This window comes from Muscardinus avellanarius (genome assembly GCF_963383645.1).
Source record: "Muscardinus avellanarius genome assembly, chromosome: 5".
NCBI lineage: Eukaryota > Metazoa > Chordata > Mammalia > Rodentia > Gliridae > Muscardinus > Muscardinus avellanarius.
In genome coordinates, this window is record NC_137790.1 from 70,600,643 (window position 1) to 70,622,691 (window position 22,049).

The window sequence follows — 22,049 nt, forward strand, 5'->3', positions numbered from 1 at the left end:
GGGTACCAAATAGATATAAAAATGTCCCCAAACCCCAAAACTGGACCATCTCTTCCACATGTCCTATTTTAAGCCTAAAGAAAGCTTACTCTTCATCCTATCTATTTCCTTTTTTTTTTTTTTTTATTGGTGCATTTTATTCATACAACTTATTGGGGTAAAAAACTTGTGTGTACAAACATGTACTCATCGCTGATTTAACCCCTACCCAAATCCCACCCCATTCCCTCCCCGTCCCTCCCTCCCTTGCTTAGCTTAATGATTGACTTCGATATGTTTAAGTACATTGTGAGCTTTAGAGATTTTCCTCTTCCCCCCTCATTTCTCCTCCTTTAGGTTGTCTTGTTTGCTCCTCTTTTCTCCCTAACTCTCACATATTAGGGAAAGCATCTGGTTTCTTATTTTTTGTGACTGACTAATCTCACTTAGCATAATGTCCTCCAGTTCCATCCATTTCCCTGAAAATGATGTAATTGAGTTTTTTTTGATGGCTGAGTAAAATTCCATTGTGTACATATCCCACAGTTTTGTAATCCATTCATCTGTTGATGGACATCTTGGCTGGTTCCATAGTTTGGCTATGGTGAATTGTGCAGCTATGAACATAGATACACATGCATTAGTTTGGTAGTTTGGTTTCTTTTCTTTTGGGTAGATACCCAACAGTGGTATTGCTGGATCAAATGGTAGATTTGTTCCCATTCTTCTGAGGATTCTCCATACTGTTTTCCAAACTGGTTGCACTAATTTTCAATCCCAACAACAATGTCTTAGAGTTCCCACTTCTCCACATCCTCGCCAGCATTTGTTGTTATTTGTGTTTTGAATGATTGCCATTCTAGTTGGAGTTAGGTGAAATCTCAGGGTAGTTTTGATTTGCATCTCTCTGATTGCCAGTGATGTTGAGCATTTTTTCATGCATTTATTGGCCATTTGAATTTCTTCTTTTGTGAAGTGTCTATTTAGTTCATTTGCCCATTTTGTTATTGGATGCTTTTTTTTTCTTAGTGTTGAGTTTCTTGAGTTCTCTGTATATTCTAGATATTAGTCCTCTATCAGTGGTGTAGGTGGAAAAAATCTTCTCCCATTCTGTTGGCTCTCGATTGAGATTCTTGATAGTTTCCTTTGCTGAACAGAAGCTCTTCAGTTTCATGCAATCCCATGTATTGATTCTCCTTTTAATTTGTTGTGCCTTTGGGGTCTTATTGAGGAAATGTTTGTCTGTGCCTATGTGTTGTAGTGTTGGACCTATGCCCTCTTCAAGGAGCTTCAAAGTCTCTGGTTTAATTTCCAAGTCTTTGATCCATCGTGAGTTGACTTTTGTACAGGGTGAAAAAGTGGGATTAACATCCAATTTTCTGCATATGGTTAACCAGTTTTGCCAACACCATTTGTTAAAGAGGCTATCTTTTTTCCAGTGTATGTTTTTGGCCTCTTTGTCAAAAATCAATTGGCTGAAAGTGTGTGGACTTTTTTCTGGGTCTTCTATTCTGCTCCATTGGTCTCTATATCTGTTCTTTTGCCAGTACCATGCTGTTTTTATTACAATGGCTTTGTAGTATAGTTTAAAGTCAGGTATTGTGATTCCTCCTGCGTGGTTTTTGTTGCTGAGAACTACCTTGGCTATTCTGGGCTTTTTGTTATTCCAGATAAATTTAAGGACTGATTTTTCTATGTCTTTGAGGAATGATCTTGGTAGTTTAATGGGCATTGCATTAAATCTGTAGATCACTTTTGGGAGGATGGCCATTTTAATGATATTTATTCTGCCAATCCATGAACATGGAAGGTCTTTCCATCTTCTAAGATCTTTTTTGATTTCTTTTTTCAGTGTTTTATAATTTTCTTTGTAGAGATCTTTTACCTCCTTGGTCAAGTTTATTCCTGGGTATTTTATTTTTTTGTGGGAGATCCTGAGTGGAAGTGTTTTCTGAATTTCTTTTTCAGTGGATTTATGGTTGGTGTATAGGAAAGCTTCTGATTTTTTAAGATTGATTTTGTATCCAGATACCTTGCTGAATTTGTAGATCAGTTCTATAAGCCTTTTGGTTTTCTAAATATAGTATCATGTCATCTGTAAATAGTGAAACTTAAGTTCTTCTTTTCCTATCTGTACTCCTTTGATTTCCTTTTCTTGCCTTATTGCTCTGGCTAGAGTCTCTAGTACTATATTGAAGAGAAGTGGAGATAGTGGATATCCTTGTCTCGTTCCAGTTTTTAGGGGGAATTCTTGAAGTTTTTCCCCATTTAATATGATGTTGGCAGTGGGCTTATTGTAGATTGCCTTAATAATGTTGAGATATGTTCCTTCTATTCCAATTCTCTGCAGTGTTTTTATCATAAATGGATGTTGAATTTTATCAAATGCTTTTTCAGCATCTATTGAGATGATCATGTGGTTTTTGTCTTTGATTCTGTTTATATGATGAATTACATGGATTGATTTTTGTATATTGAACCAGCCTTGCATCCCTGGTATGAACCCTACCTGGTCATGGTGAATGATTTTCTTGATGTGGTTTTGAATGCGTGTTGCTAGTATTTTGTTTAATAGTTTTGCATCCAAGTTCATCAGAGATATAGGCCTGTAGTTTTCCTTCCTTGAACTCTCTTTATTTGGTCTGGGTATTAGTGTGATGTTGGCTTCATAGAATGTATTTGGGAGAGTCCCGGTTTTTTCTATTTCCCGAAATAGTTTGAGTAGTATTGGGATTAGTTCTCCTATAAAGGTTTTATAGAATTCACTTGGGAAACCATCTGGTCCTGGGCTTTTCTTTGATGGTAAGCTCTTTATTGCTATTTCAATCTCTTTGATTGTTATTGGTTGGTTTAAGTGTTCTATATCTTCTTGACTCAGTTTAGGAAGGTTGTATTTATCTAGGAAGTTGTCGATTTCCTCCAGATTTTCCATTTTGTTGGAGTATAGTTTTTCAAAGTAGTTTCTGATAATCCTCTGGATTTCTACGCTGTCAGTAGTAATGTCTCCTTTTTCATCCCTTATCTTCATAATTTGGGTTGATTCTTTTTTTTAGTTAGGTTGGCTAGTGGTTTATCAATCTTGTTAATTTTTTCAAGAAACCAGCTTTTGGTTTTGTTGATTTTCTGTATTGTTTTTTTATTCTCTATTTCGTTAATTTCTGCTCTAATTTTAATAATTTCCCGTCTTCTGCTGGCTTTCGGGTTCAATTGTTCCTGCTTTTCAAGGGCTTTGAGGTGTGTCATAAGGCTATTTATTTGAAGATTTTCTGTTTTTCTTATGTGAGCACTCAGTGCTATAAATTTTCCTCTTAATACTGCCTTCAAAGTGTCCCTGAGGTTTTGATAAGTTGTTTCTTTATTTTCATTTGTTTCTAGAAATTTCTTGATTTCACCTCTTACATCTTCTATGACCCATTCTTCATTCAGAAGTGTGGTGTTCAGTCTCCACATGTTTATGTTGTTTCTCTGGGTCTTCTTATAGTTGATTTCTAGTTTCATTCCATTATGGTCTGAAATGACACAGGGAAGTATGTAACCTTTTTTAAATTTGCTAGTGCTCATTTTGTGTCCCAGGATGTGATCTATTTTGGAGAAGGTTCCGTGAGCAGCTGAGAAAAATGTGAACTCTGCTGTAGTTGGGTGAAATATTCTATATGTGTCCAACAGGTCCATTTGGTTAATGGTGTTCTTTAGTTCTGAGACATCTTTATTGGCCCTTTGTCTGGAAGATCGGTGTAGTATTGTGAGAGGTGTGTTGAAGTCTCCCAGTATTATTGTGTTGGGATTTATGTGTGACTTCATGTCACAAAGAGTTTGATTTATGAAAGTAGCTGCCCCTATGTTTGGGGCATAGATGTTGATTATTGTTATTTCCTCTTGCTGGACTATTCCTTTTACCAGTAAAATGTGACCTTCTTTGTCTCTTCTAATAAGTTTGGGTTTGAAGTCTAACTTGTCTGATATCATAGTTGCTACTCCTGCTTGTCTTCTTGTACCGTTAGCATGGATTACCTTGCTCCAGCCCTTTACCTTGAGTTTGTTCCTATCTTTACTTGTAAGGTGTGTTTCTTGTAAGCAGCAGATGGATGGATTTTGGCTTTTAATCCATTTTGCCACTTTATGTCTTTTTATTGGGGAGTTGAGGCCGTTTACATTCAGTGTGATTATAGAGAGATAATTTTTAATTCCCAACATGTTAAGGTCTTAGTTCTGTTTGAGATACTGTTTATTCTTCTTTGCTTAGTTATCTGCTGGATGGGAATTCTTGTTTCTTTGGTTCCGGCGTGTATTACCCATTTCCTCTTTGCAGTTAATCTCCTTGAGTATTTTCTCTAGCGCTGGTTTTGAAGACATAAATTCCTTCAGTTGCTGTTTGTCATGGAAGCTTCTTATTTCCCCATCTAATTTGATGGATAGTTTTGCTGGGTAGGAAATTTTTGGCTGGAAGTTGTTTTCTTTCAGAGTTTGGAATATGTTACTCCAAGCCCTTCTGGCTTTCATAGCTTGGTTTGGGAAGTGTGGAGTGATTCTAATTGGTTTGCCTCTGAATGTCACTTGGTCCTTTGTTTTTGTTGCCTTTAAGATTCTCTGCTTGGCTTCCACATTGGTCATTTTGACAATTATGTGGCGTGGGGATCCTCTTCTCTGATCCTGTCTAAAGGGAGTTCTATAAGTTTCCTGGACCTGTGTATCGACCTCTTGCTCTATGTTTGGAAAATTTTCTGCTATTACTTCCTTGAAGAGATTGTTGATCCCTTTGGTTTCACCTTCTTTTCCCTCCTCTATTCCAATTATTCTTAGGTTAGCTCTCTTGAAATGGGCCCATATTTCTTCAATGTCAGATTCCTGCTGTCGGGGTTTTTTTTTTTTCTAAATTAGAAACTATGCGTTCATTTTTAAAATGATCATCTTCAAGAAGCGAGATTCTATTCTCCATGTGGTCTAATCTGTTGCTTATACTTTGAATTGAGGCCTTTACTTCATTAATTGCATCCTTTATCTCTCTTTGACTCCCTCTAAATTCTTTTCGAAAGTCCTCTATTATTTCTAAAGTTATTTTCCTAATTTGATCTTCTAGAGATCTTTGGATTTCTGTGTTATCAGATTCTGATGTTGTGGGGTTGTGGGCATTCACTGCTCCATTGTTATTTCTCTTTCCCATGATTTTGGAAGTTTGTGCCTTCTCTGGGTTCTTCCCTGAGTCACTACGAGTTCACTTAAGATGCTCTGGATCTCGAGTCTGTGGTATCTCAGTCACCACTACTCCTTTACTGGGTTGTATCACAAAGTGTCAAACCCAGGGAGTCAATCAAGGCTGCTTAGACCGTGGGGGGTGCCAAGTTGGGCGTTCTCCAGTGGGGAGTTGTGACTATGGTATGATATCTCTGCCACTGCCACTCCCCCACTGGGCTGCAACTGCTAAAATCTCCGACCCAGGGAGACTATGTGCGCAAGTCCCTGGGAGTGCAGTACTGGGATTTCTCCCCTAGGGGCCACAATTTGACTCACGGTTGTTGAGTGCGCTTATGGAGCTGTAGTGAACTCGGTGGATTCGCTGCTGCCGCCACTGGCAATATGACACTACTGCCACGCCCTCGGCCGTGATGCGCGTATTTCTTCTCTGGTTTTGGACTCCGCTCTAAGTTCTTGCCAGTTGTGCTGTGCCTGGCCCTTGGGAGCTTTAGATGTTCCCTGCACCAACAAAACTGCCGACTGCCGCCCGGCTGTTCAGCACCTGCTCACCTCGGCTCGCTGTTCACCCCTCCTCTCAGGCGCCTGGTGGCTGGTTGAGTGGGTTGGTCTAGGGCCGTCCGGTGAACTCGCTGCTGCCGCCAGCAGTAAGACGCTGCTTCTGCATCCTAGGCCGCGAGGCCAGAGTACCTGCTCTCTGGATTTGAGCTCCGTTTTGAGTCTCCCTCCTCTCTGGAGCCTGGTGTTGCTAGGGGAGATGTAGGTCGCGCCGCTCTGGCTGCTCTGCACCACGGCTCTGGCCGCTCCGGCTGCTCCGGCCGCTCTGCACCTCAGCTCTGGCTGCTCTGCACCGCGGGTCTGGCCACTCCGGCCGCTCCGGCCGTTCCGCGACAAGGCTCTGGCTGCTCCGGCTGTTCTGGCCGCTCTGCTCAGGCTGCTCTGGCCGCTCTGCTCGGCTGCTCTGGTCGCTCCACTCAGCTGTTCTGGCCGCTCCACTCAGCTGTTCTGGCCGCTCTGCTCGGCTGCTCCAGCCGCTCTACTCCGCGGCTCCGGCTACTCCGTGCCGCCGCTCCAGCCAATCCGCGCTGCGGCTCTGGCTGCTCCGGCTGTTCTGGCCGCTCCGCTCGGCTGCTCTGGCCGCTCCGCTCAGCTGCTCTGGCCGCTCTGCTCGGATGCTCTGAACCGCGGCTCCCCCCAATCTGCGCTGCGGCTCCGGCTGCTCCGGCGGCTCTGGCGGCTCCGTGCCGCGCGGGCGCGGCACTTCGGGCTGTTTTTTTTCCAGTGTCTTGTTTTTCCAGCCCTTTTTCTCTGTCCCTTGTATTTACCGTTTTTATTTCTTTGCTGGTGGTGTTTTCTGGCTCTGAAAGGCGCTGGTTTTGTGGTAGTAGAGTTGGATTGTTAGCGGGACTTGTAAGTGCCGCTTTCCTCCGTCGCCATCTTCCTATTTATTTCCTAATGCCTCACTATCTAGAATTTGTGTACTTGTGTTGGTTTATAAACCAGCATCTGGCAGAGGGCGTGGTAGTAAGTCAACAGTTAAGTTTTACATCCAATAACTAGGGAAGTTTCCAGAGTTCTTTAAAACAACTAGTTACTGATACTTGAATAAAATCAGTAAACAAGCAGAGAGCAGCCACAGTTGGTAAGGAACCATTGTCATCCATTTCCTAGGTAGCCTTAAGATTTTGTTACTGTCATTGGGATCTCTTAGCAAGAATCCCCCCCACCCCGCTGGGCGTGGTGATGCACGCTTGTAATCTCAGTGCTTGGGAGGCTGAGACAGGAGGATCACACGGGTTCGAAGCCAGGCTCAGCTACTTAGTGAGTCTGTCAGCAACTTAGTGAGACCCTGTTTCCAAAAAATATAAAATAGGTCTGGGAGTATAGCCCGGAGGTAGAAAGCCTCTGGGTTTCACCCCCAGTACCACACACACATACACACACACACACAAAAAAAAAAATTATACTTTTCCAATATAACTAAAGTTTTAGTCTAACCTACAAGTTTGTGAGTGAAAATTATTTTACAAATACATAATTTTTTAAGCCTATGGGTTATTTCATGTTGAAGTCTCTTTGGACACACTCTGATTGTTTTTTATACAATATAATACCAGTTTATTTATTCTTGTGTTCTTCTACCTATAGTTATTAATCCTGTTTATTATAAGATACTTCCCACTATAATAACATTCAGTCACCACCATCACCACAGCCATCCTTCCTCTAATGCACCTTCTCCCTACAAGTCTTTCTTTAAATAACCCTCAGTCACTGCATGACTGAGATAAGTCTTAGTGATACAAAGCACTAGACGGCAAATAGCAGCTTGCTATATCAAGCCATCTTCTAATCAAGAATGATATGACTCCAGGGATGAAGAAGAATCAAGAAGTAGAAGAAATAAGCAGATCAAGAAAAAGGAAACTAAATATCCTACTCACCATGAAGAAAGAGGGAAGTGCAGACTGGCAAGAAAGATAGGATGGGTTTCCTGGAGCCAGCCAAACAAGTACATTTGTTTCCATGTGATAACTACTGGTGCTAGGTTAGAAGATGTTATGCCAAGCATCTGGCAAGCTCCACTGCCTGGATATAACATCCTGGAAGTGGTATTGATTTGGTCTTTCTGTATAATAGGAGTATAAAGTTCTGTAATGACCCATTCTGTTCCAAGGATATAATCATTCATCCTGTCCCAAGTATAAGAAAAGAAACCACAAAAGTGATATGAGGACTGGGGGTATAGCTCAGTGGTAGAGCGTTTGCCTAGCATGCACACGTTCCTGGGGAAGGAAGGAACAAGAGAAGGAAGGGAGATTGATTTTGAAAATTCTAAAATTTCCTAAATAATGTAAAAAAGATTTAAACATGAATTGCCATTTTCAGTTAAATTCTGCACATTCTTTCCATTGAATAATTTTAAATGTACAGGAGTAAGCCTAGTTGTCTGTCATCTAGATTTCTTTTAGTGTCACATTGGCTGGTGATTTAGATTTGTATCCATAGTGAAGGTAGAAATAAAATTTGTAGAGTTAACTCTATAGGTAAGAGTATCTTTTAAAGTTTTTGAAATTTGTCAAATTTCTCTTGCCTCAAACTCCAATAGAATCCACCTTAAATTTCCATAATAGAATACTGAAAACAAAAGACTTTAAAAGTTATCTTCTATTAACATTTTAATTATCCTACTCTTTCTCTCTGGTTTTATTTTTCTCTACTCAAAATAATTCTTTTTATTTTTAACTTATAAAGAATAGACACTTATTTGGCTCAAAGTTAGTTCAAGATCAATTGGGTGCCTCTGTGAGGTCTTTCTTGCTAATGGGAACCTCTGCAGCCCCAAGGTGCACAGGGCATATGATGAGACAGAATATTTTAGTTCAGGTCTCTCCTTCTCATCTTATAAAGCCACAGTTTCATTGGGTTAGAACTTCACCCGTATGGTCTCATTTAATCATAATTGTTACCTAAAGGTCTCACCTCCAAATCCCATAGTCCAATTTAGTTTCCACCCTTTTAGTATTTTACAATAGGGATTAAATTTTACCATGAGTTTTGGTGGAAACCTTCAAACTATAGCAGATGTGACCCCAAATGGATACAGTTGATTAATAGAAATTTGACTGGTGCAAGCAAGGCACTGTGGCACAGGACTGTAATCCCAGTACTTGGGAAGCCAAGGCAGGAGGATAGCAGGTTTGAAGCCATTGTGCAGTAACTGAACAAGACCCTGTCTCAAAATAAAATAAGAGCTAGGGGTATAGTTCAGTGGTAGAGTGCCCCTGAGACCCTGAGTTCAATGCCCTAGTACAAAAAAAAAAAAAAAAAAAAGAAGAAGAAGAAGGAAAGAAAGAAGGAAGGAAGGAAAAGAGAAAAATTAAAGAAAGAAATTTGACTAGTGCAGAAGTGAGAGAAAAGATGGTTCTTAAGCTCTTCTTCCAGTTTTGCTTGTAGCTTTCCTCACATTTTCTCCCTCTGTCTCTAGGGTAGTACTGAGCCGTCATTAGCTACTACTGGTATGACTGGCAAAGACACTCGCTTAACAGAGTCATCTCATCATTCTGCCTTCCCTTGTCAGTGCAGATGTATCTAGAGTGGGTATCTACTGAGGATGTCAAAATAATCCCTGTACCTTCAGGAGATAGTCTTAAGAGTTAAGACTAAAGATAGAGCATATGTGAAAATTAGTGTTCAGGATTATGTATAAAGAGAAACACAGTAGCCTCAGAGTGAGTCATTTAAGAGTCTGGTTGAAGGAAAGATAGATAGGAATATAGTTAACCAGGTCAGAGCCAGAAAAAATATGCCCTTCTTATCTGTCCCAAGTAGAATTAACTAGCCCAGAAGACACATTTTGAGGAAGACAGGTATAGAGAGCACACTCAACATAATATGACAAAGATGTTGGCTGAAAACTGAAAAGGCATTGAGAGGAGTCGAGGAGTCAAATAAGTGAGGGAGGAGAGACTCTGAATGTAGAGTAAGCACAAAAATAGATCAAGCCTGATAGACATGCCAATGGTCCTTTAAGGAGCTCCCACCCGGGCCGAGCTCTCTTGCACTCTCCCTACCCCCATACTTAGCTTCGGTTTCCTGGAAAGGTCCAACCCCTTCCCAGAGGCTGAATAAACTGCCCACACACCATTTCTGTCAACCAATAAGTTTAAAGGGCAGACGACCCTCCAATGAGATGCAACATCTGGTCCAGTTGGCCCATGGCAAAGTGCCAACTCAGCCTACGACTGTATTTAACCCCAAGCATGGCCACACACTCTCTCTCTCTCTGACTACTTCTCCTTCCAACCTGCTGCCTGATTAAATCTCTTGGCTGTATGATTGTCTCCAGTGCAGTTTTCTTGCCCTTCAAAGCCAAGAGCAGATAAAGAAAGGTGAATGCTGAGGGAAACCAAAATTCAAAAAGCCAACTCCCAAAGCCGGGCGTGGTGGCTCACGCTTGTAATCCCTGCGCTTGGGAGGCAGAGACAGGAGGATCGTGCAGGTTCGAAGCCAGCCGCGCGTGCTGGCTTAAGAGACCCTGTTTCCAAATAAAAATGTAAAAATAGGTCTGGGAGTGTAGCCCGGAGGTAGAAGGGCTTCCAGGAACCCCAGTACCACCACCAAGAAAAAAAAAAAAAAAAAAAAGCCAACTTCCAAGCCAAAGTATGCAGCCAAATTATAGGGAGAGGAGCCTCACAGCCTTTTAGAAGACAGTATAAAACAGGTAGAAAACAGGAGAATGACTAGGAGCAGTGGTTAAATTGAGACAAACAGTAACTTAAAAAAGTAACAATGGATGAATGCAGAAAGAGGTAGTAGGTAGAGAGAAACAAGTTACTTGCAACTATAGCATGTGAATGCAAAATACAGCAAGACAAATAGATGAATTGCATATATTTAGAAAGACCCAGAGTGGGAGAGAAACTGATTGAGAGTTGGAGCAAGGAGACAAAGAGGGAGAAGACAAAAGAAGTTATTAGAATGTGGAACATATAGAATAGGTGCAGGGGAAAATGCTGTGAGAAAGAGGGTTATACAAAGTAGTCCAAAGTGCAGCAGTAAAACAAATACTGAGGCAGTAGCTGGAAGGCTTGGATTGAATGACTGGGTCAGGGTGGATTGGGCAACAGGAAAGAGTTTATTTGATTGCAGAATTAACAGAGGGCCTGTGGATATCAGAGGTGGTAAGACAGGAATAATAGGATGAGCCCCATGTTACCTCTAGAAGATGGTCAGAAACACAGTGGTCTGAAGGGAGATATAATGGAACAGATACACTAACAGAGAGATTATACATCAAAGAAACCTCAACTAAGCATGAGACAGCCCAAGGAGATATGAAGTGGGCCCAGAAAGAAATGTAGAGTAATATAATAAGCAGAACAGACAAGGGACTAAAATGAAGGAAAAGTAACAAATGGCTTATGAAGAGAGAAGACAAAAAATTAGTTGGCTTCAAAATGAAACAGGCTCCATACAGGAAATAGTCCAGAATCCATGGAAAAGATTTAGAGAATTCAAGGAGAAACACGAGGCCAAGAAAGTCAATGGACTCCAAAAAGAACATAGCAAAAAGTATTGGGTGAGCAGGTAGTTCAAGAAACATGAATGCAGTTTATGGATGGCTCATAGCTGTGAAAAGACAGAGGGTGAGTCCTGCATAGAAATTGATGCAGAAAACATCAGTACATGGGAGAGAAAGAAAAGGCATCATATAATACAGACACAGAATTGAGCATATCCAAAAGAATTTGGCATTGATTGAGAGTGACAGAAGCAAAGAAAACCACACAGCAGAAAGATGGAAGTCTTGACTTCACTCAGAAATGGGGGGATAAGTAACTAGAGAAAGATAAGAAACAGTCAGGCCTATAACATGCTACTAGGCAAAAAAGGCCAGGGGAGCAGAGGTAAAGAGCAAAACAAAGTAACCCCTGGGGTAGAAACAGTAATTGGAGACCCATACAGAGAATCAACATAGATGAGAAAATAGAAAGATACAACTTGGTAGAGAAGAGGCTGGCCTGTGCAGAGAAATATGCCTTACTCCATGAGTGGCAGGAGCAAAGTGTTTATTTGATTCTTGTGGGGTAAACTGAAATGTTGAAACAGTCTTTGTTGCTTGTGCTACTGGGGATTGAACCCAGAGGTACAGAGGTATCCCATGGCTTTACCCCCAGCCCATTGTTTATTTTGAAACAAAGTCTCACTAGGTTGCAGAGTTTTAAATTGCTGGGGCTGGTTTTGAACCTGTGATCCTCCTATCTCAGCCACCCCAGTACTGGGATTATAGGCATGTGCCACCACACCTGGTTATGAGAGATTATTTGGTAAAATTATAACTTTTGTTTTTTGTTTTGTTTTTTTAAAACAAAATTCTCATGAAAGATGTTCCTGGGAGAGGTCTTTGGTTGGGGGGAGTATTTGTTTTGGCTAGACACGTATCTCTAAGCGGATTATGTCACCATGTATATTTTTTCTCCCTTCCCTAAGTAGATTTATTAAAACATCAATCTATAAAAGCTCAGTCATTTATTTGCAAGGTCTAGTGTTTGAGGAATTTAAAAATAAGTATGATGTCTTTTTCTAATCCATGCAACTTTCACCCCAAGTTATAGAAGAGTGTTCTCAGAATTGTTAAAGCATGTATGCCTAATGGCTAAGAAAACATTTATTCATAATACATTAATAATCATCTCCCCAGCTGTCCTTTTTCAATACCAAGACTTTTAATTTTTCTTCTTCTTGTTCTCCTCTAATCTTTCGGCATAGCAAGGACCGCTCAGCAGCAGCTGCTGGAGCTGCTGGCGTGGCAAGTGGGCACCACCGAGAAGCATGGACCACCAAAGGCCCCTCCTATGAGGACTTGTACACTCAGAATGTTGTCATTAATATGGAGGACCAAGAAGATGTTTATCGCACCTCACTGGAAGGAAAATCTGCCAAAGAGAGACCCATTTGGTTGAGAGAGAGTACTGTCCAAGGAGCATATGGTTCTGAAGAAATGAAGGAAGGTAGGAATAGAAGTCAGTAAAATGGATATGACTTGGGTTCAGTAGAAAATTAGCTGAGTGGAGAACTTGTCTAGGCAGTTCTTAATTTTATTGATAATTCACTGTACCTGTTATACAAAACAATTGTATGTATTGGGAAGTAAGAAATTAAGCAGTAAGCATTAAAACTAACCAATACACTTGTATTGTCCTTCAGCTAGACAAAATAACTGTTGTTAAACTTCCATTTTTAGATTTGAAAGTTACCATATCTTTGTATTAATTTCTTGGAAAAATGCTATTATGTTCAAGGTGGACAGAATTACCTTCCTTTAATCTTCTATTGCCCTAACTTATTTTATTTTTCTGAATTGAAAACCATAACTATGTATTAGTCCAAATTTTAATGTTGTTTTCTCCAAAATACCAAGGAGTTTGTGCTACTTGAAATATATATAAAGAAACGACGTGCATAAAGAATTGAATATCCTCCCAGCCAAAGAAGATTGATAGGATTTATTCTAGAAGATTGTGGAAATTTCCGTGAGCCAAAAAGGGTTGAGAATTATGTAGTAATCTTCACAAGTCTGAGAACCACAAGATTTTACTTTTTAAGTTCTAGTCAAGACTTTGTATGATGATATAGGAAATGGAAGGTTAAGACTGACAGGACATAGACTACTTAGAAATGAGAAAGCTGAGGCAACTGGGAGTCTATACCTCTGGTTAGATTTCATCAGCTCCTGTTCCCAGGTTGAGTATCATTACCAGCATGTCACCTGGGTATGATTCTTTAATGATAAGTAATTTATCAGTATTGGAAACAACTTGTTTTGGCCTTTTCCCTAACCTTTTTTATTTTAAAATTATTATTTTGTATACTGTGTATACTAGGAATTCTGGAAGTAGTGTGGAGTTTTTGGGTAGTAATGATAAAGGCAAATGATACCTTGAATGTGATTCTCTTTGATATTCTAGTTAGAAAAAAAAGTTTTCCTTGACAACCATACTTAACTCTCCTTCTTCCTACTAATTAGCTTTTTATGTTTAGTTATTTTGATTTAAGTTTTTCTAGATTATAGAGTAGTTATACTAATAACTATAGTAGTAGTTATTTAGTAGGTTTGTTTTCCCCATGCTGGTTTCTTGCCTTTTCTTAAAGCAACCAAACCTTCTTTTCTTTGGACTTAGAAACAAAATTAAATAAAACTATGATTAACCAATATTACATACAATTAAGCTTTTAAATTTAACATTCAATATTTATAATTCCTAGAATAGTAGAATATGATCTTTATGGGCCTTAAATAAGTCATCTAAGTTAATTGAGTCTCTTGACCCACTTACCATCTAAGGAAGACCACGTATGTTCCTGTAAGTTTTCTAGGGTCTGTTTTGTATAGGCCTTAAGTCCCCAAATTCACCTACTCTGGTTTCCTATATAAAATAGGATAGTATGCTGTCAAGTTTGTCCTTGTTAAATTTTCCTGATGCAGAATAGGCTTTATCCAAGGAAGGCATGAAGTGAGCCTTAGTCTCACACTTAAATTTTCTTCAAACTTCAAGTCATGTTGTTATCTTTTTAAATTTTACAGATATCAATCATGTCTTCATTACTACTTAAAAAGTTCTAATTCTTTTTTATTCTGCTTTCCTTATAAGTAATTTTTCTTTGCAAAGCCATCTTTGCCCAGTTTTTGTTTTGTCTTTTTCATACCATCATCAGTGCTAATACAGTTTACTTGAGACACAGTGACCAAATAGTACCTATTGTTTCTATACAGATTAATCATTAATTATTTGAGTTTTATTTCCAATATCCCCAATATCTCTCTGATTTTCTTACCTGACATTTTTGTATGTTGCTTTGTTTTTTGTTTGTTTTTTGTTTTGTTGTTTGTTAATTTTTGGTACTGGGGCTTGAACTCAGGGGCATTCTACCTCTGAGGTAGACCCCCAGCCTTATTTTATTTGTAACACAATCTTGCAAAATTGATTAAAGAGTCCTCATTAAGTTGCTTAGGCTGAATTTTTTTTTTTTTTCTTTGTGGTACTGGGGTTCCTGGAAGCCCTTCTACCTCTGGGCTACACTCCCAGACCTATTTTTATATTTTTACTTGTAAACAGGGTCTCTTAAGCCATTAAGACTGGCTTCAAACATGCATGATCCTCCTACCTCTGCCTCCCAAGTGCAGGGATTACAAGCGGGATTACAAGCGTGTGCCACCACGCCCAACCTCACAAGTACTGAGATTTTTTTTTTTTTTTTTTTTTTTTTTGCGGGTCTGGGGATGGAACCCAGGGGCATTCTACCTCTGAGCTATACTCCCTGCTCTATTTTTTTTATTCTTTATTTTAAAACCGGGTCTCACTAAGTTGCTGAGGGCCTCACTAAATAGCTGAGGCTTTCTGCGAACTGTGATCCTCCAGTCTCAGCCTCCCAAGTGCTGGCATTATAAGCATGCACCACCACACCCAGCTAAGTACTGAGATTATAGGCATGCACCACCAGCCTGGCTTTGCTTTGGTTCTTGAAGCATGTTAATAGAACAATAACTTTAGAACCATGTGCAGGGACCTTTTAGGTCCCTCCCTTGCCCTATATCTAATATCTTGGATCATATCTTTAAATAGTTTTAGATTATTTTCCTATAGACACATTTTCTTCTACATGTCTAAATAAAATAGATCTACTTCCTTTCTGCCAGTTTACACAATCTTAAACTCTTCCTTTTGTTGCAATGTGGTCTTTTAACCTTCAGAATTGTTTAGCATCATTGAACTTGAATGTTTCATAGTATACATGTTAGTAATTTATAACTTTTAAATAGGACTATTCTAGGACTGTATCTACTTTATCATCCAGAGAAATACTCATGTATCCTTGTTTTTGTTTTCTGTTTTTATCTGTAAGAAAACAAGTTCTCTTTTCCCCAAACCTCTCAAGGTTCATGAGAAATGAGTTTATTTTTCAAAACTAATTTTCCCTCTAATTTTATAATTACTTTAAACTTAAATTAAAATTCTGCATTGGTAAAATTAATTAATTAATCGGAACACACTTTTATTAGCAGTTATTACCTCAGAAACTCACATGCATTCCTTTCCTTTTTCCTTTTCTGTTAAAATACTGCATTGGCAATAAGAGCTCTGGGGAAGAAGTTCTGCCTTCATGTTTTGAAGTAGTTAAGTTTAATTTTAACTCTCATTTTGCTATTTATGTTATCATAAGCCTCTTTTTTCTGACTTATTTTTCTTTCTTATCGATACAACTTGTTCTAAATCACAAAGTTATTAAGTGTTAATGTTTTAATCAAGGAATGCTGTTCCAAACAACACTTTCAGTCCTTTTTATATTTAAGATAGCAGTATTAGCAGCATTCAAAATACGAATGTTTTTCTTAAGTATTTCATCTACATCAATCAGTATGTATACACAAGAATGATACAGGTGTACGATAAAGAGATTTGTTGCTGAAATTAAATGCCTTTTTATAGATTTCAAACTATAGTTTGCTTAATGAAAATAAAACCACCATTTCTTCACTCACTCATTCATCAAATAGCTATTCAGTGCCCAACAAGTGGCACGGGTATTGTCTAGGTGTGTGGGGTATCAGTGGAAAAAAAAAAGATAAATATCTGTTGTAGAACTTATATCCTTAGGAAGTGACAAAGACAATAGACATAAGTTATTATGTTAGAAACTAAGTGCCTTGGGGAGAAAATAGAGCATTATAAATGATATTTGAGTGAAGACATGGAAGATATAGCTAGTTGTATAGCTACCTAGAAGAAAAATAATTCAGACAGAGGGAACTGGCAGTACATATGCCCTGAGGCAGAGGTGTGCCTCATGTGTGCAAGGAGTCCCACTGAGGCTATCCTTACTGGAGGAGAATGAGAGGGGAAGGAGATGTCAGGGGTCAGGGGATCCAGATGATGTAGAACATTAGAGCCATTGTAAGTCCTTTGGCTTTTACTTTAGCAAGATGAGGAACCATGTTTTGATTTCCTATGATGCCAGCTACTATACTTGTCCTTTGTAGACATTATTTCATATATTCTTATCCAAAGCCTTAGAAGGCAGATCTGTTATCATCCATTTTATAAAAAATGTACAGAAATTTAGAGATTGAATAACTTACTCAAGGTGTTACAGTTTATATATGGAAGAACCAGGATTCAAATTTTGCTATATTATTTGTAAGACCCATGTACTTGACCATTATCCTACTTAAGCTCCAGTTTATTTGAAATATGGACAGCAGTTCAAGAAGTGGAGCCAGTGAAGCCTGTGTATTTTATCATATTATTATTTATTTCACTATAATGCATTAAATATGTATTTCCTTAGTTAGAACAGATGCTTTTTATATGTAAGGAGCTTGACTTTCTGGGTTTTAATCCCCAGGTGGCATAGATATGGATGCATTTCAGGAGCGCGAGGAAGGCCGTGCAGGGCCAGATGATAATGAGGAGGTCATGCGAGCACTGCTCATTCATGAGAAGAAGACACCCTCTGCTGCAGCCGGCTCAGTGGGGGCAGCTGCGCCTGTGAATGCTGCCAATGCCAGTGATTCAGAAAGCGAGACCAGTGAGTCCGATGATGACTCCCCGCCCCGGCCTTCAGCTGCTATGGCTGTGCACCATCGGGAGGAGGACGAGGAGGAAGATGATGAATTTGAGGAAGTAGCAGATGACCCCGTGGTCACAGTGGCTGGCCGGCCATTCTCCTACAGTGAAGTGAGCCAGCGGCCAGAGCTGGTGACCCAGATGACTCCAGAGGAGAAGGAGACATACATAGCAATGGGGCAGCGCATGTTTGAGGACCTCTTCGAGTGAGCCTCTCCCTGTCTGTAGCCTCACTTCAGAGAACATCCTCACCCTTGAGGGAGAGGACCCACTTGATATAAACACCTGTTAGTCCTGCACAAAGAATAACAGGAAGGAAAGTTTGATTTTTTTATGCCAGAAACTTCCCAGAAAGCTAGTTGTAAGCATTCCCTTCTCTGCTGTTACTACAGTATTGATATTTTTATGTATTTCCTTACCTAATTTTTTCCTCTTCCTTGCAAAGACACATTTTTCTACCTTCTGAAATGAGGGAAATGCATAAGGTAAATTTGTCTTATGTACATACAGAAGCCTACTGTGATAAATTATAGTAATTCACTGAAGACATTCTTTTTCTCTCTTCTGACCAAGCATTCCAAACAGTTCCTTCTCTAGCTGCCAACAAAAGCAAATCACTGATGAGGGGGGGGAAGTGCTAAAGCTTATTTCTCCCAAATTAAGATTTGGGAGAAATATGTAAAGGGAAGGGAGAGTATGTACAGAAGAAAGGTATGTATTTCCTAATCTTTTGTGATTAATGTCTAAACTGAAATTTTTGTCTTTAGAATCAGCTACACTGGTAGATTCTGTTATTTTACTTATTGCCTTTTGGTTTGGATTTTGGGTGATTAAAAACAAAGTATGCTTGTTAAACCCTTATGAAGAAATGATTAAAAAATACAAAGGACAAAGAGCCTGTATAAAGGATTGAAGAGTGTAGAGTATTGGGAACTGTGCCTTAGAACTGCCTGAATTTGTTCTGATTTGAGAATTTTTTATATAAAGCTGAGACTGGTCCCATTTTTTCCTCTTCTATAAACCTCTTATGAGTGCTACAAATTAAGGGAACCAAAAAAAAAAAAAATAAGAAAACCATTCCTTCAGAAATCAGCATAGAATAATTGATTATTCTCTGTCACACTCTCTTTCAAACATCATTGGAAGCTTTCTTTGTCTCTCTTTTGATTCTTGTGATTCATAGTATTTCAGAATGCATCCAGTTTATTATTGAGCATTCTAACCTCAAGGAATATAGTGGGTTTTGTTGTTGTTTTTTTGTTTTGGTTCTGAATGTAGCAAGGTGTTATTCCTGTAGGCAGAACTTTAAAAATAAAAGACTTTCATATAAAGGTCTACAATAATTGTATTTTTTGTAATATTTTTTCCTGAATTGTAATTTTTTTAAGTATTTATCATTTTATAGTCCATGAGTGAAATTAAGATAGCATTTTAGAGTATCTGAGCCTGGTACAAAGTGATGGTTCATTTGCCTAGGTTGTATTAATGACTGGATATTGACAATAAACCTATTTTATACTGACTGAACTTTGTTAGTATCTAGCTCCATAACATCTTGGAGCGTAATTAAAATGTGTATTCTTCCCATTAAAAAATATTAAAGTCTTTTTCTCTTATTAGTCATATTATTTCATATAACAGGTGCAATTGTATAGAATTAAACTTTTCTGGCAATACGTTGTCTACGAATGACCTTTAGTTATGTATCTTGTATACATGGGGTTATTCACCTTTTAAACTCTTACTAGTTCTACAAAGTAGTTGATTTTGATAAAATAACTAGAGGTTAACTTTTAAAACCGAATGTTCTTTTTTTAGTTTTTCAGTAGTATGGAATTATGTTATGAAATAACATTCTTTTTAACAGCTATGTGGTTTCAAGGGAAAATATATAATTCTTGATTAATGCACTTAATGAGTGTATTTCTCTAATCTATTTCAAACACTATTGCAATGAGTACCATTATTAATACTTTATCTTTACTTGAACATTATTCCATAACACAATTCCCCACCTCGAGGAGTCAGCATGGGAACTTAACTGTGTCTTCAAAAGGAAAAAATTTTCCCCCTCTTCTCTGCACTAAAAATGTCATTTATCTTACTTGCAAAAGTGATGAATAAATAACCCTGGCATTAGGTGGTCCATACCTGTGTCTGGCAAAAGGCAGCCTTCATTCTGTCTGTCCTTAAGGTTGAAGTATTTTTCTTATTTTGAAGTCTCTTTTTTTGCAAAATATCTTAGATAGAATTAAGTTTAAATAATTAAAAGAAAATATTCGATTTTACATAGTCTGGAATCACTAGTTCAGGAGTTCCAGTGTCTAGCTAACTAGACACTGCTGTTTTCTTGTCATCCTTTTGGGCTATTTTCTCAACTGTCATTTATGAAAGAAGTGCACTATGATCAAGATTCCTTCCAGCTCTAATATTTTATCTATTTAAGTGGTAGATAGTAAATTTTAAAATGAGGCCAAATGATTTTTAAAAAGCCTTTCGATGTACTGTAGCAATTGAAACCAAGTGAAGGATATTTGAATTGAGGGAATAGTGTAAGTAGCAGGTTTAGGGTTAAGGATGTAGCTGGCCATGGCATGAACAATAGCTGATTAGTTTTCTCCTTTCTCATCTTGCCAAAGTTCTTCACTTTTAGTCATTTGAATGAGGGAGAAATAATTAAGTATTTGCTAACTGTTGGTATTGTTTGAAAGAATTGGACGTGAAATGTGGGAACAAGATTGGTAAGCGCAAGTTCATTTTCTACTGGTTGACTTTATGGCTAGATTCCCAGCCAGGACCACAATAGAAAGACTTACATATGTACTTTTTTGTTCTCTTTATTCCCAGGTTTTAAAAAAGAAACTAGGAAATGACAATTTCTTGTTCTCTTTATTCTCAGTTTTAAAAAAAGAAAGTAGGAAATGACGATCAAAAGAAAATATGAAAATCTTAAGAATTTAGAAACTGGTATAATTCTACCTTCTATTTGTTTAGCATTTTGTTTTCATCAAAGTTATTTTATATTTGTTATTTTTAGCAGAGCTGGACTACTATAACTTTTAATATAAAATCTTGGGGAAATGAGAAAGATTTTTAGAAAGAAACTGGCATACGATAAATTTAGTGTCTATTCTGTTGGTTCTTTCTGCTGTAAAAGAAGCAAAACAAACTCTGAATAAGGTAAGTGCAGATAATCTTAAAACCTGTAAAAAAAAAAAAAAAAAAAAAAAAAAAACCAAAATGGGCTAGAAAGGGGAAAGTCATGAAATCTGTACTTCTTCCTTTAGATAGGTAAAGGAATGAACCAATTTTGGCATGTCCTCAAGGGCAGGAACAAGTACCCTGGCTTCTTTTCAGAAAGAGCTTCATGTCCTGAGCACCAGAGGCAGCCTTTTCTCTTCTAGTTGCAAAGAAGGTAGGCCTAAAGCATGACCCAGTTTCAACAATCAACCCAAGGTTTTCATCATACCAAAGTACATTACTGTCTCTTTGAGGTAAATAAGGATATGAAATTTATCTGGGAAGATGATTGGTGCCAGGTCCTAAAATGCATCATGTTATGACATACAAGATGGTAGTGTAGTTTTGTTGTTGGTGTTACATAAATGTATTATTGTATTATTTTAAAATTTATTCACTAAGAAATGTATATATATTGAAACCTGAAACTCCCCAGCCCACTCCTATCTCACTACCCTGAGATGTCCACTATTGATAGTTTAATGTACATCATTCCAGATCTTTTCTAGGCCTTTATGCCCTTCCCTCACACACACACATACATACATACATACATACATACATACATACATACATACACACACAGCCTACACTGCTTTTTGCATAAATGAAATCACATCTGTTAAAGTTCAGATCTGGGATGTTCCCTAGGCTTTTGTGTTGAAGGCTTGGTCTCAGTGCCTTGGTGTTCAGAGGTGGGGCTTTGGGGAAGTGATTGGCTTGTGAGGGTTCTGATCTCATTAGTGGATTGATCCATTGGTGGGTTCATAATTGAATGGACTGTTGGGAGGTGGTAGGAACTCTAGGAGGTAGGGTCTAGTGGGGGTATTCGGTCACTGGAATGTGCCCTGAAGGGTGTGTCTTGCTCCAGCCCCTTCCTTGATCACTCTCTGCTTTCTGGCCACCATGACATGAACAGCTTTGTTCTCCCATGTGTTCCCATCATGTTCTACCTCACCAAAAGCCGAAAGCAATTGGAGCCTTTGAACCTGAGCCAAAATTAATCTTCCTTAACTCGATTTTCTTAGTTTTTTCAGAGCCACATAAAACTTGCACAATATCATATACATTGTATTTTATTAAAAATAAATAGAATTTTATAATACAGTTGTATGATGGTTTCTGTAACAGCTCTCTTATTGGTGGGTAATTGGGTATTATCTGGTTTTTCACTTTTACAGTGCTTTAAGGAATTATGCTTATATTTTTATTGTTTATTTCTATGAGATAGAATTATAAAAGAGAAATAGCCAAACAAAGGTTGTATTAGTCTGTTTTGTGTTGTTCCAATATATTTTATTATAGAACAAAAAATTTACAACATGTTTTATATTGTAACAACTCAGATATTTCTGAGGCTAGGTACTTTATAAAAAATAGGGGTGTGTGTGTGTGTGTGTATTTTTTTTTTTTTTTTTTTTTTTTTTTTTTTTGGTGGTACTGGGGTTCCTGGAAATCCTTCTATCTCCAGGCTATACTCCCAGGCCTATTTTTTATTTCTTTTTAAATCTG

General features: G+C 38.3%; 1 protein-coding gene across 1 annotated transcript in view; it reads left to right on the forward strand.

Annotated features, from left to right (window-relative positions):
- GTF2E1 (general transcription factor IIE subunit 1) overlaps positions 1 to 17,507 on the forward strand; it is a gene marked incomplete at its 3' end in the record, with an annotated part of 35,123 nt that extends 17,616 nt beyond the window's left edge. The window contains exons 3-4 of the mRNA XM_080696430.1: positions 12,442 to 12,683; positions 17,077 to 17,507. Of these exons, the coding sequence (XP_080552556.1) occupies positions 12,442 to 12,683; positions 17,077 to 17,507 (673 nt within the window). The remainder of the gene's footprint in view (positions 1 to 12,441; positions 12,684 to 17,076) is intronic.
- Between the last annotated feature and the right edge of the window lie 4,542 nt (positions 17,508 to 22,049).